The sequence below is a fragment of the Chlorella variabilis genome, assembly GCF_000147415.1.
Source record: "Chlorella variabilis unplaced genomic scaffold CHLNCscaffold_1, whole genome shotgun sequence".
Classification (NCBI taxonomy): Eukaryota; Viridiplantae; Chlorophyta; class Trebouxiophyceae; order Chlorellales; family Chlorellaceae; genus Chlorella; species Chlorella variabilis.
Window position 1 is genome coordinate 1,231,301 of NW_005435087.1, and position 12,900 is coordinate 1,244,200.

At 69.2% G+C, this 12,900-nt stretch overlaps 3 protein-coding genes across 3 annotated transcripts; 1 reads left to right on the forward strand and 2 right to left on the reverse strand.

Annotated features, from left to right (window-relative positions):
- Positions 1-676: 676 nt before the first annotated feature.
- On the reverse strand, positions 677-2,197 carry CHLNCDRAFT_9420 (hypothetical protein; the record flags this gene model as incomplete). The annotated part of the gene is made up of 6 exons (XM_005852057.1): positions 677-774; positions 946-1,021; positions 1,178-1,292; positions 1,510-1,602; positions 1,765-1,901; positions 2,105-2,197. Coding segments are annotated over 6 exons (612 nt in total), but the record flags the coding sequence as incomplete, so codon positions are not given.
- A 2,866-nt stretch (positions 2,198-5,063) lies between these two features.
- Positions 5,064-6,189, reverse strand: CHLNCDRAFT_133204 (hypothetical protein; the record flags this gene model as incomplete). The annotated part of the gene is made up of 4 exons (XM_005852058.1): positions 5,064-5,279; positions 5,534-5,680; positions 5,815-5,936; positions 6,066-6,189. 4 exons carry the CDS (start codon positions 6,187-6,189, stop codon positions 5,064-5,066), a joined length of 609 nt encoding a protein of 202 aa, XP_005852120.1.
- Positions 6,190-6,547: 358 nt separating this feature from the next.
- Positions 6,548-8,435, forward strand: CHLNCDRAFT_133205 (hypothetical protein; the record flags this gene model as incomplete). Its single annotated transcript, XM_005851723.1, has 4 exons — positions 6,548-6,650; positions 6,821-7,360; positions 7,921-8,088; positions 8,266-8,435. The coding sequence occupies 4 exons, from the start codon at positions 6,548-6,550 to the stop codon at positions 8,433-8,435; spliced, it is 981 nt and encodes a 326-aa protein (XP_005851785.1).
- Between the last annotated feature and the right edge of the window lie 4,465 nt (positions 8,436-12,900).

Consider the following 12,900-nt stretch of genomic DNA (forward strand, 5'->3'; position numbering starts at 1 on the left):
ACAATGCCTGTGGGTACCGCTTCCCACGTGCAAGTTCACAGGTGTCAGGAAGCTGCATGCTCACAGCTGGTGTCCGCCACCCCTCACGCCTGCAGTACCCTGCGGTACAGCTGGCTGGTCTCGGGGTCCAGCGGCAGCAGGAACTCGCTGCGCTCCAGCACCTCCCGGCTGGGCAGCAGCTGCTCCAGCTGGCTGCTGCCGCTGGGCGGCTCCCCAGGCTCCAGCAGCGAACAGCCGCCGCCGCTGCCGCGCCGCGTCGGCCCGCCCGGCAGCAGCAGCGGGGAGGCGCCGCCGCGCAGGCCCTTGGACCGCTGCGCATGCACCGGCTGCGGGCAGGGGCAGGCGGGGAGCAGGCTGGGAGGCAGAGGCCTGGGAGGCGGCCTGCCTTCAGCAAGGCAAGCCGCCCACAGACGCGAGGCGCTGGAGTGCAGGTGCAGGTGGCGGCTGTACCAGCAGTGCCGCCTGGGGGCTGCCGCCTTACCTGGAGGCCCAGCTCCAACCAGGAGGGCAGCAAGGGCGAGGCCTCGCCATCCTCGGCACTGCACGGCGCCACACCAGGCAGCAGAGCAGCGCTGGAGAGGGTGTGCCAGTCCTGGTATGGTACTGTGCCGCTACGGCATCTCTCCCGCAAGCACACACGCGGCGGCGAGGCCCTGGCTTACCCGCCCGCGGCGGCCGCAGGGATGCACCAGCAGTCTGCAAACAGGCTGGTGCCCGACAGCGGCGCGGCTGCCTCCAGGTTGTTGGTGCGCAGCACCAGCGGCAGCAGGTCGTCTGCAGGGCCAGCGGCGGAGGGGTGGGGCAGGGCTCCCTTGGGGGCGGATCTCAGGCAAGCATGGCAAGAGGCGTATGGCAGGCATGCCAGGAGTGCCAGGAGTCGGGCAGTAAGGGGGATGTGCTTGATGAGCACCTGTCCCTGCCCCCCACACCTCCCCTGATGCGCACCTGACCACCCCACCACTGCATCCACATCCCCTGCCCCAAGCGCTCGGAGGTGGTCACTGCTGCTGAACACACGGACCTGCGGCAGCAGCAGCAGCAGGGCGCGGACGTATGCAGGTCTGGACACCTCGGCGCCACAACTGGCTGGCTGGCTGGCTGGGCTGCCAAGCCCAGCAGCCCTGCAGCTCACAGCGGCAGCCACATCACGTCCTGCCCTCCAGCGCACCTGCTTCACAAGGCGCTGCACCCGCGTGCGCACATCCTGCTCGCTCAGCCCGCAGCGCCGTATGTCGGCGGCAGAGGAGTTGTAGCCGAGGCCCAGAGTCTTGAGGGCAGCCCCCACCACATCCCTGGGCGCAAAGCAGACAGCCACAGCTGACGGTTAGGCTGTGCTGACCGGCTGTGAGAGCGGCAGCAGGCGCTCGACTGCCCCACGAGCGAGGCGCTGGGACCCGCCGCACCCGCACCCACCACCACAACCACAACCATCGCCACCAGCCAACCCATGCTGCATTCACATATCCTCATCTCCATCTCATAGACCCACCACCCCCCGAGCACACCCACCTGGGCGAGTCCATGAAAGCCACCCGGCCCTTCAGCTGCGGCTGCAGCAGGTCGGACCAGTCGCGGATGGGCGCGCCGCCGCCGCCGTCCGCCCTGCAGGGAGCCGCAGGCGCAGCCAGGCCGGCCAGCCAGCTTGCTGTCGTTGCCTGGCAGCACGGACCGCAACAACGTGCTGAGCATGCCAACCAATCCAGGGGGGTCGTGGCTGCTGCAGGACAGGCCTGGCCGCCCGCAGCTCTGCCCCCGCGCCCGCACCTGCCCAGCTTGTCCCGCCGGTACGCCACCAGCGTCGCCCCCCAGCGGTACGGCGCCGCCCACACCTCCCCCCGCGGGTCGGGCTGGCCGGCGCCGTCGCGGCACACCAGCTGCTGCCAGCGCGGGTACAGCGCGGCCTGCACAGCGGACGCAGCAGGCGCGGCACGCGCAGCAGGCGCCTCAACCCACGCGCTGCGTGGGCCGGAGGCCTTGCATGGCGTGGGTGCTTGCCCCGTCCCAGCCCACAGATCGCCTAAGGCTCCGACTTGGCAGGCGCCTCAGGCTTGCCGCCACCAGGCTGTGGCGCGGAGGCGGTACAGGCGGTACAGGCGGCACTCACCCACCACCTGTACTGCCGGGCGTCGGGGATGGGCTGGATCAGGCCCTCTGCGATCGCCCGCTGCAGCCAGGTGTCGCCGAGCGTCACGGCATCCACGCTGGTGGGGCGGCCTTTGGTGGCCCTGCACAGCAGGCGCAGCAGGCAGCGCAGCACCGCCCCGTCATCAGGCGTGATGTTGAGCTTGTGGGCAGCGGCCGGGGCTGAGGAGCTGGGCAGTGTCTGCCTGATCCGGAGTGGCAGCAGCACAGCAGCGCTGCCTGGTGCAGGCCCAGAAGCGCGGTTGCATGCTTGCATGGTTGCCATGCCCATGCAGGAGCCAGTCGCTGCGGCGGCGCGTGGCATGCCTGCCCACACCCGACTCACTTGTTGCCCACCAGCTCCGCGTAGATGTCTGCCAGCTGGGACCGCTGCTCCATCGCCACCACGCCGTACCCCTCCATGGCGCTCTGCAGGTCGGCCACCCACTGCTGCGGCACCGACCCCCGTAGGGCAGTCACCCGCATCACCATCTGTGGTGCGGGAGCACAGCGGAGAGCGGCGAATCAGTAGGAAGCAGGGTACATGAGACGCAGATGAAAGTGCGGCGCGCAGTGAGGGCAGCGCACCTTGAGCTCGCGAAGCTGCTGCTTGGCGGCGGGGCTGGCGGGCGAGGCTGCCGCTGCCAGCGCTGGTGGCGCCAGGGCTGACTGCAGGCCTCCCGCTGCTGCTGCTGCTGCAGTAGACAAGGCCGCAGCTCCTAGCCGGCGCCGGCTCAGTGACGCATTGCTGCTGCGGCTGCTTGTCGCCGGCGTCGCTAGTGGCGGCACGTCCTGCCGCCGGTCACTGCCAGCGTCCCTCACAGCGCTGCTGCCGCTAGCATCGCAACCATCTGGGCATGCACATCGCAAAACTGCGCGCCGTGGCTGCAACGCCAAGTCGCTCCCTGGCAATGGATGGCACGCCAGCGCTGGCCTGCTCATCGGCTGAGCAGGGCAGTGCACGGGACTAATCATCGTCGATGGGAAGTGAGAAGTGCGCGATTGCCGGGTTTCTTTGTGAGGGAGGTGGCCCCGCCACGCTGCCGCCGCTGTGTGCCGCACCACCTGCTTCTTGATTCAGCTGCTTTACAGGAGGGTGCAGTCGGTGGTTCAATTTAGCATTGGTCGAAGGGCAATACAACAAGTCGTTGAGTAGTTGCAGCACGAAGGAAGAACGGACCAGGCATGCCGCCTCACGAGGCGCGGGTGCGGGAGGGGAGGGTGACAGCCAAAAGCGTGGGTTGCGGTGCTCAATTCAGTCAGGAGCAATTACGTAGTATTGGCCAGGCAGCGCTCAAATGTCGGCGCCACTGCCACTGCTGCCGCGCTTGCTTGAGCGCCGCACTAGTGCACAAGAGTTCAACACAACTGGTTGACCGTGCGGTTTGGTCGCTGAGCGCCCATCTATTCCATCCGCCCAGCACAACACCAGGCTGCTGCCATGCACGATAGCCTCAGGCTGCTGCCTGCGGGCGCCCACATCCTCCTACGCCACCGAAAGCCGCCGCTTCAGTGCGGCAACAGCCGCCGAACAAGCGCCAAGGATGCCGCCGACAAGGCCAGCGCCAGAGCTGGGAGCAGGGGCTGCGGCAGCAGGGGCAGCAGCGGTCTGCTGCAGCCAGCGGGAGCGTCGCAGCAGGTGGCGGCGGTGGGGGCGGCGGCGGCGGTAGGCTGCGCATGGCTGGCGCCGCGCTGGCGCGCCCTCGCCGTGGCGAACCCGGGCGCCTGAAGCATCCATCAAACCCCAACCCACCCACCCACATGCCCTGCTCTCCTGCACCCACCCACACACCTTGGGGCCGCCCTTCTTTCCCTTGGAAGCGGACTTCTTGGTGGCGGTGGTCTTCTTCACAGCCGGCTTCTTGCCGGTGCTGGCCGCCTTGGGGGTGGCCTTCTTGCCCGTGCTCTTCTTGGCGCTGCTGGCGGCCGGCTTCTTGGCGCTGCTCTTGGGCGTCTTGGCGGGCGCGACAGGCTGCAAGGGCACACAGGAGGAAGTGGGAGTGGTAACGGGGTTCACCTAGCATGGCCTGTGCAGCGCCTGGTACGATGGCAGACAGACGCACCGCTACAGCTGCGGGGGCGGGCGCCACCACCTCTGGCGCCGGTGCAGGGGCCTGCGCCTTGGACGCGATCTTGCGGGTGGTCTTGGCCAGCTTCTTGCTGCTGGTCGGCTTCTTTGCCAGCTTCTTGGCCGCCGGCTTGCGGCTGACCTTCTTGGCGGGGCTCTGCAATTGCGGAGGGGCGGGGGATGGCTTGGCGTGACGCAAACCCCATCGCCTGCCGCTGCTTTTCCCCGTGATGTTGCTGCAACAGCCCGCTGCTGCTCTGTCTCTTCCAACAGCGAGGACCAGGTGGTTTAGGGTGGTGCACCAGCCTGCTGCAGCAAAGAGGGCCTGGCTTGCCGGCCTGCAGGGATGTAGGCTCCCGCGGTTTACCTTGGTCGCCATTCTACGTGGTCAGAGCCACCAGAGAGGCGGCTGTCGAGGGGCGGTTTGAGAGGAGTAGCCGACAGGTGGGGGCAGACAGTGACGTCTCAGCGGGCTGCAGACGTCCAGAACAGGCGGTTGTGCGTCGAGGAGTGAAGTACGATGCCGGGTGCGGCTGGCTCAGCAGAGTTTTGCGCTCTGGGTGCAGGACGCCTGGCGTACCGCTGCAGCTCGCTGCTGCTCCCGCGACCAGCGGTTGGGGAGCACACATGTTGCCCCCGATTCAATTTTGAGATTCAAGGGCTTAAGTTCGATCACCGATGGCCCCTGGACGCAAAGCGGAGCAATGTCTGCCCATGTCGGCGCCGCTGCTCCGCGTTGGCGGGCAGAGAGCCCCCACTGAGGAATCCAAGAGAGCCCTGTGCTACTGAGCAGGTGATATACACGAATTGCGTCTGGGAGGGAAGAGTCACATTGGGAGGCTCCAGTGGCTGACAGCGAGCTGGCATCGGCCTGCTAGCCCAGCGGCGGCGCGGGGCGGGCCATGAGCTCGTCATGGAGGCCGAGGGGCAGGTGCCCCAGCTGCTGCTGCCCCAGCTGCACCAGCACGCCGCGGTCCCGCCCTTCGTACCGCGTGGCATAGCACAGCCCGCTGGCAGAGTTGTACTTGACATAGGCGGGGCCCGCGATGGCCGGCGCCGCCGCCACCCCCGGCACCCGGCTCTCCGGCATCTGCGGCAGATGCAGGACGGGACAGGGGGCAGGCAGGCAGGGGGGTAAGCAATCACGGAGACCAGGCGGCGGCGGCAAGCAAGCTTGGGCTGTCGGAGGCCACGGCAGTGTGCCGGCCACAAGCCGGCCGGTGCTCGGTAGTCTGCCCTGCCCGTCAGCAGCAGCTGGCCGTGGCGTTGCTGGCAGGGCGGCGCAATGCCAAAGCCGGCTGTCACCAGGATGTATGGGCCGGCACCTTCCGCTGTGGCGCCCACCTTGAAGGGCACTCCCAGGGCCTGGCAGTAGTCGCGCAGGGCGCGCACCGCCAGGCGCACATCCGAGGCCATCACCCCCAGCAGCACCATAGAGTCCGCTGCCTCGGGTTTCCACCCCGCCGGCACGTACGGCGCAGCAGCCGCCACCTGCGTGCACAGGCAAGCAGCGAGCAGATCGGGGCAGCAGCAGCAGCAGCAGCATACCAGCAGGCAAGCGGCGGGCGGCCTGGGGCAGCAAAGGTAGCAGCAGGGGGGCAGCAGGGGGCAGAAGGCTGCCGCACCAGCAGCGCATCCCGCAGCCGCTGCCGCTTGTCGCGGGAGTCCAGGAAGGTCTGGGCCAGCCCTCGCGCCTCCTTGGCACTGAACTCCTGCAGCAGCGCCCAGGCATCCTCCACAGCCACGGCTGCAGGGAGAGGGAGGGAGGCGGCAGGCAGCGCACTGATGGGTAGGCAGGCCGGGCGCACCGTGCTGCCGTGCTGGCCTTGAGAGCTGTGCAATGCTTCGGCAAACCACCTTGAGATGGAGCCTCGACTTGTGAAGCCCTTGCTGGCTGGTGATGCAATGGAGGCGACGGTCGCCTCGAATGCCAGGGCCGTGCCTGCGGTATGCAGCTGCCAGGTCGCCGCTGTCGCCGCTGCCGCCCGCCGGCGCCGCATGTGCTGCAGAATGGCTGCCCCACTGCGGCTGCCGTCGGCTGTGGCCGTCTCAATGTGCGATCGCGCTGCTGCAGCGGCAGTCGAGGCTGCTCCAGCGAGTGGCGGACTCCACATGTCGGCTGGAGACCCATGGCTGGCTTTCGGTGGAAGCTTTAAGGTCTGCCACGGTGATTGATGACGCTGCAAACGAGATCCATGCATTTAGAGCCTCCGATGGCCACCAGTCACGCCAGGCTGGCATGTGCGCCGTGGCGAAGAGAGCCACCACTCACACACGCACTGCGCCTGGCCGACAATCTGCGATTCGGGCCTGGGCCCAGCCTGGCTCCTAGAGTGACAACCATAGAGAAGCTGAGCCATGGCCAAGCCTGTGGGCCACAAGGCCAAGCCAGTGTCGAAACGAAAGCGGGAGGAGCAGTCGGAGGGCGATGCGGCGCTCGCTGAGCGCTTGGCTGCTTACGGTGCGCCCCCGCATGCGTCGTGCCGCGGGCAGCAAGAGGCAGCACTGCAGAGCCTGGGCCCTCGGAATCGTGACCGTGAAGAAGCACTGCAGAGCCTGGATATGCACGCACCTGCCTTCCCTGTGCACCCTGCCACCGCCGCCATCCCCCCGCCGCCCGCCCTCCTGCAGGCGAGCGCTTCCTGCAAATGTTTGATGACCATGATGACCGCAGGCCTGCTGCGCCGCCCAGCAGACCGGCAGCACACTCTGGCAGCAGCGACAGCGACGCCGGCGGCAGCAGCGACGGCAGCGGCAGCGGCAGAGAAGGCGGGGCGGAAGCAGCTGTCGACCCTGTTGAGCACATCTTTGAAGGGCGAGGCGGCAAGGCGGCAGCACGGCGTGCCAGCAACGGTGTCGGCAGCGCCGGCAGGGCGCCGGGGCCGCGTGGGGCGGGCCCCGCCGGCGGCTCCGGCGGCCTGCCTGCCACCCCGCAGCAGCAGCAGCGTGTGCAGGAGGCGGCGAGGCTGAAGGCGGAGCGCAAGCGCTTCATGTCGTCCAAGCCAGCCGTCGTCAGCGGCAGCGGTGGCGCCGGCGAGCAGGGCGGGAGCGGGCGGCGGCGGGTGCCTGGCGGCACGCCGGGCAGCGGCAGCGCAGCCGGGGGCGGCGAGGCGGAGGACGTCGTCAGCCGTGCCGAGTTTCTGGAGATGCAGCGAGAGGTGCAGCTGTATGGTGAGGCCGAGAGGCAGAGGTTGTATGCTGTTGATGCATGCCGCTGCTGTTGATGCATGCTGCTGCTGGCTAGGCTTGGCACAGCTGGCATGTGCCGGTTCTGGAGAAGGGAAAGCGGAACCGGGGTGTGCTTCACCCTGGCATGCTTGCATGGGGCGCGGCAGCGCCTTTGCGTGCGGGGGAGCAGCGGCAGGTGCCGGCCCCTCGCGGCCTCGCCCGCCCCCACCCTGCTCCAGCCTCCGCCCCTGGGAGTCTTTCCCAGGCGGCATCCCGGCTGCCCGCCGCGCTGCCACGCCCCCACATCGACCCTGCTGTGGGCACATAGTACAGCCATCCGCAGCGGACCGCTCGCCGGGCCAAGCCCCTGCGTGGCTGCCTCCAATCCCCACCACATCGCATCACTGCCTCCCTGTGCCTCCTGCACGGCGCCCTGCCGCACCCTGCCTGCTGCGGAGTGTCTCAGCCACCCTATTCTATCGCACCGCCATGCCACCGCTGCTGGCCCGCTGCCCATGCCGACCCCTCCCGCCGCCGCCGCCACGCCCGCCCGCGCTGCGCAGGCGCCTCTGCGCTGGACCGCAAGAGCAAGAAGAAGTTCGAGGCTGAGATGCTGGCAAAGCTGGGGGCCAAGGCGGCGGCGCGGCCCCGCATCCCGGCCTCCATTGGGCACGGCATGGCCAGGAAGCAGGCGCAGCGGGATGAGCGCGCCCTGCTGGAGGGCATCGCAGGTGCGGCTCCCCCGCCGGCCCATGCGCCTGGTCGGCCTGCCCTGCGCTGCTGTGCTGCGATGCTGCTGCGCCTGCTGCGCTGCCGCGTCGCGCCTGCGGCCTGCCCACCGGCCAGCCCTGCCTGCATGCGGGGTCTGAAGGCTGGCGGCCCCGACCTGCCCCTGCCCCTGCCCGCAGCCGGCATGATCCAGCAGAAGGGCATGGGCAAGAAGAAGCGGCGGGAGAAGGGCAAGAAGGTGGACCGGGGGCTGATGGAGGACGGCGGCGCCTTCAGGCCGGGCATACTGCGGGTCAAGCCGCTGCCGGGCTCTGGTGGCGGCACCGCAGGCGGCAAGCGTCGCAAGTGAGCGCCTGCGCCGCCAGAGTCACCCGCCCGGCCTCTCGTTCGGGGTGTGTGCATTAAACTGTGCTAGCATTGCTGTACCTACCCTGGAACAGCAGCGAGGGTGAGTGTGAGGTATAGCAATGCGATTGATGGGAGATGGGGCGGCCCACAAACGGCCCACGAGTACAGGGGAAATGCTGCGAGGCTTGGCTGCTGCACTGGGGGAGAGAGACCTAGAACACAGCATGCGTTTGACACGAAATGGGTGCGAGGAGCGTGCGCGAAGCGGAGGGGGCACGTTATGCATGAATGCATGAATTGGGTCAAAATGGGCGGCGCTGCATGAAGCGAAGCAGCCGATGCATGGCGCAAGATTTGCAAGCGTGCACGAGGAAACATTGTAGCGAGAATGAGAGGTTGCATGGCAGTAGGGTGGGTCTGTCGGGCTGGAGAGTGACGAGGGCAACAGGAGGCGCAGCTGCCGAAGCATACATGCTGCGACATGCAAGGAGTAAATCCTAGGCTGAGCAGGGCACCAATGAAAAACCAGAGAGGGAAAGAAAGAGACAGGGGAGGGCGTGCTGAGCTGCATGGTGGGGCATTTCCCATCGCCGCAGAGCCAGCTGCTGGCCGGGAAATGATTGCCAGCTCGCACGATGTGTGGTTGGCAAACAATGTCAAAGAAGCGAGAAGATCAGCTGCACCTGTGGATTTCCTTAACTGCGTCGGGGTCTGTATGGGCTGTGAGAGTTAGCTGTGTGCCGCTCATGTCTGATTTGCTGCTGTTGAGCGGGCGACTCGATGACGCCATCTGTCGCTGCCTCAGAGGCCACACTCAGGCGCGGTGGGGCTCTCTGGCAGCTCCTCCTGCTCCCATTGCATGACTGCAGGGCGGGGCGGGGCAGGCGGGCGGCGTGGTGCGGTCAGTAGAGCATGGCATCAGCTGGCGTGCGTGCGCCTCGAGCGGCAGCAAGGGGCAGCTTCCCAAGCGCCTCGTCCCCACCCCCGCTCCGCTCCGGGGCTCACCAGAGGCCGGGTAGTGCGTGTCTCCCAGCTGTGCCAGCAGCAGGTCGAGGTGCGAGGGGCAGCCGCCGTCAAAGCGGCGCGCCGCAGTCACGTCGGCCAGCACGTTGCCCACCACATCGGCCACGCCGCCGCCGGGCTGCGGCGTGGCCGAGGGCGGGCGGCTGGCTGACACCATCCAGGAGCTGAAGCTGGGGCAGTGGTGCAGCGGGATGACGGCGGCGGCCGAGGGGAGCGGCGTGTCGCGCGCGGGCGTGGGCATGCCGGGTGACAGCACAGAGGCGGCGCCATGGCGGTGGCGCGGCGCGGGGATGGCCAGAGGCGCCGAGGCCGGCGGCCGCCCGCCGCGGCTCACGGGGCTCACCAGCCAGGTGAGCGGCGTCCCCGCCGCCTCTGCTGCTGGGCCGTACGGCTGCTGGTTCTCCTGGTCCCACTCCTCCTCCTCCTCCTCGCTGCCTGCCGCGGGCTGCTGCTGCCTGTCGCCCTCGCCGCCGTGCAGCCAGGGGCAGGGCGGCGCGTCGCCGCTGCAGGGCACCGGCACCTTGGAGAAGGGGCTGACCGGCACCTCCACAGGGCCCACAAAGTTGAGGGGCTTGGAGGGCGGAGGGCTGCACACCTCGGGCAGGCCGCGGGTGGGTGGGGCGCTGGCCACACCCACTCCGCCGCTGCAGGTATCGGCGCCCACGCTGCCGCTGCCGGCGCGCTGCAGGCCGCTGGAGGCCAATCCGTAGCCGCGCCCCGAGCTCGCCCCTGCCCTGGGACTGCACCACAGCGGCGTGCAAGCAACAGGGCAGAACGATCAGGTCAGGTAATCTTTATGCACTGAGCTTGGGGCTCCAGTTGCAGCCTGCAGGGCCGCCAACCAGACCTCTGCGCGCTGTCTCACCCGGCAGGCTGCTTCAAGCCGGCGTCGGGGGCATGGCGCTTCACTGTGGCCCAGTCATCGAGGGACCGGCTCCCCGAGCGCTTCATTCGGGCTGGATATGATTCAGGCTCGACCGTGGAGTGGCGGGCATTGGTGGGGATGCCTGCAAGAGGCGCAATTTTGATTGAGCACCACAGCACGGGCGCAGCAGGCAGCAGGGCTGGAGCGCCCCTATTGCAACCTTTACGAAGCAGTGCACTCTGGGCACTCAGAGATATCGTGCTAGGTGGGCTGAACGGCTGCCGGGCGACCTCCCCCCGCGTTCAACCTTGGCCCTCTCCTGGGCGCCTGCACGCAGCCTGGATGCTCGGGTGAGCGATCGGCACAAGTCACCGCAAAGGCTGCCGCCGCATTTGCAAGGCTTCGGAACTCCCCTCACCACCCTTGCCCCAACTCCCTGCCTTCTGCTCCGCCACGCAGCCTGGACTCCCTGCTAGAGCTCCCTGGAAGCGGCAGGGCTGCACCGACTGTGCTTGCACCCCGCAACAACATGGCGGGCAGCGCCGCCGGCAACCTGCCGTGCGGCGTGGGTGGCGATGACGACCTGAAGCTCCTGCTCGACTCGCTGCCAGAGTGAGCAGGGTGGCTGGGAAGAATGGCTATGGGTACAAGGGATCTTCTGCCCTAGGCAGAGCTCCGGTGGCCGCCTGCAAGTCGCGGCCGCCGCTCGCCACTTGCAAACTCTCTCGGCCGCTGCCCCTGCCCCTCTCAGCTTTGAGGCCAACCGGCGGCTGCAAAAGACGCTTCTGGCCAAGCACCAGGCGCGGCAGAAGGCGGAGCAGGCGCGGGCGGCCGCTGTGGTGCGGGTGCAGCGCGAGGCGCAGGAGCAAGCAGGTGGGGGTGAGGTGCAGCCAGCCAGGCAGCTCAGGTGGTGCTGCCGCTCATCTTGCATCATCATGCAGCGCCATCTGTGCCTGCTCCGCTCCCCCCCCCCCCCCACCACCACCCCGTGACTTGCACCCTCCCATTTTGCCCATCCTGCCCGCTGCCTGCAGAGGAGGAGGCGGCGGCGGAGACGGCTGCGGCCGCGATGCAGCAGCTGCGTGAGAAGCTGACCCTGGGGGTTAACCTGGAGGAGCTCCGGGAGCACGAGGCGGTGCTGGTGGCCCTGCCGCCGCCGCAGGTGGGCGCTGGGTGCTGGGCCAGGGGCTGGCGGGCGCTTGCTGGCAGGCCCGGGCTGGCACAAGCGGCGCGCTCGCATGCCGCGTGGTCGGACAGACGGCTTCCTGGCAGCGCACCGTGCTGCCGAGCTGCCGTGTTTGCGGCGTGCCAGGGTCGCACCGCCGCCTCGCCTCCCGACGGCCTCCCTCCCGCCACGCCCGCTCCGCCATCCTTGCCTGCCTGCCCGCCTTCTCGCCTGCCTGCCTGCCTGGTGCAGGAGCCTGCCTGCATCGAGCTGGATGGCGGGTACCTGGAGGCGATGCAGGGGGCGCAGGCGCAGCTGGGGCTGGACCTGGGCCTGGAGGCGGCGGCGGCAGACGAGGCAGAGGAGCGGGTGCGCCGCCTGGGGCGCCTGCGGCGCCTGCGGCGCGGCCGCCTGCAGGAGCCTGCAGGAGCGGGTTGGCTGCGCCCACCAGCCTGCACGCCTGACCCCCCTGGCCGCCTCCCTCAGCCCTCCCTCCCTTTGACGCCCTATCGACCCTGCCCCTGGCAGCGCCGGCCACACGCACCCATCCCCCCACACACACGCCCGCACCCTCTGCCGCCCACCGCAGGTGCTGCAAGAGATGTTCCTGGCCGGGCTGCGCTCCGGCTTTGTGCGCAGCCTGGCGCTGAGCCGCGGCGAGGCGGGCCGGCCGCTGGTGCAGGCGCTGCTGGCTACCATGACGCGGGTGTGTGGGTGGGTTTGTTGGTGGGTGCGGGGATGCATGTGCGGGTGTGCGGGGGGATGCGTGCAGCCGCCGCTCGCGAGCTGGTCTGTGTGCTTTGGTGAACGGAAAGGCAGGGCGGGTGTGCAGGGCAGGGCAGGGGCAGGCTGCGGCAGTAGGACGATCTTCTCTCCCGCCGGGCGGCCACCCCTACCCTGCCTGGCTGCCTGCCTGGCTGCCGTGCAGAGCGCCGATGCTGAGACGGCGGGGGCGGCGTTTGTGACGCTGATGGCGCTGATGGGGTGCGGCGCGGGCGGCGGCGGCGGCGGCGCGGGAGGCTCCCAGGGCAGCGGGGAGGCGGATGCGGAGGCGGAGGGTGAGGAGGCAGGCGACTGCCTCATGTTGGATGCTCACTACGGGCTACCGGGGCAAGTAGCGGCGGCGGCGGCAGCGGCCGGGGCCGGGCCGGGTGGCGGCGGCGGCGGCAGCAGCGTGCTGCCTGCCTGCCGCCTGGCCTGCATCCCCACAGATGCGGAGCTCATGGAGGCGCTGCGAGCCAACGGCTACCAGCCGGGCAGCGGCGCCAGCGCCAGCGGCGGCGGCGACACCAGCGGCGGCCGGGGCGGCAGGCACCAGGGCAGCGCGGCCGCGGCGGCGCAGCAGCAGGAGGAGGGAGGGGGCAGCAAGGAGGGTCAGGAGGGGGTTGTGGTGCGGCTGCAGGCCATCAAGCT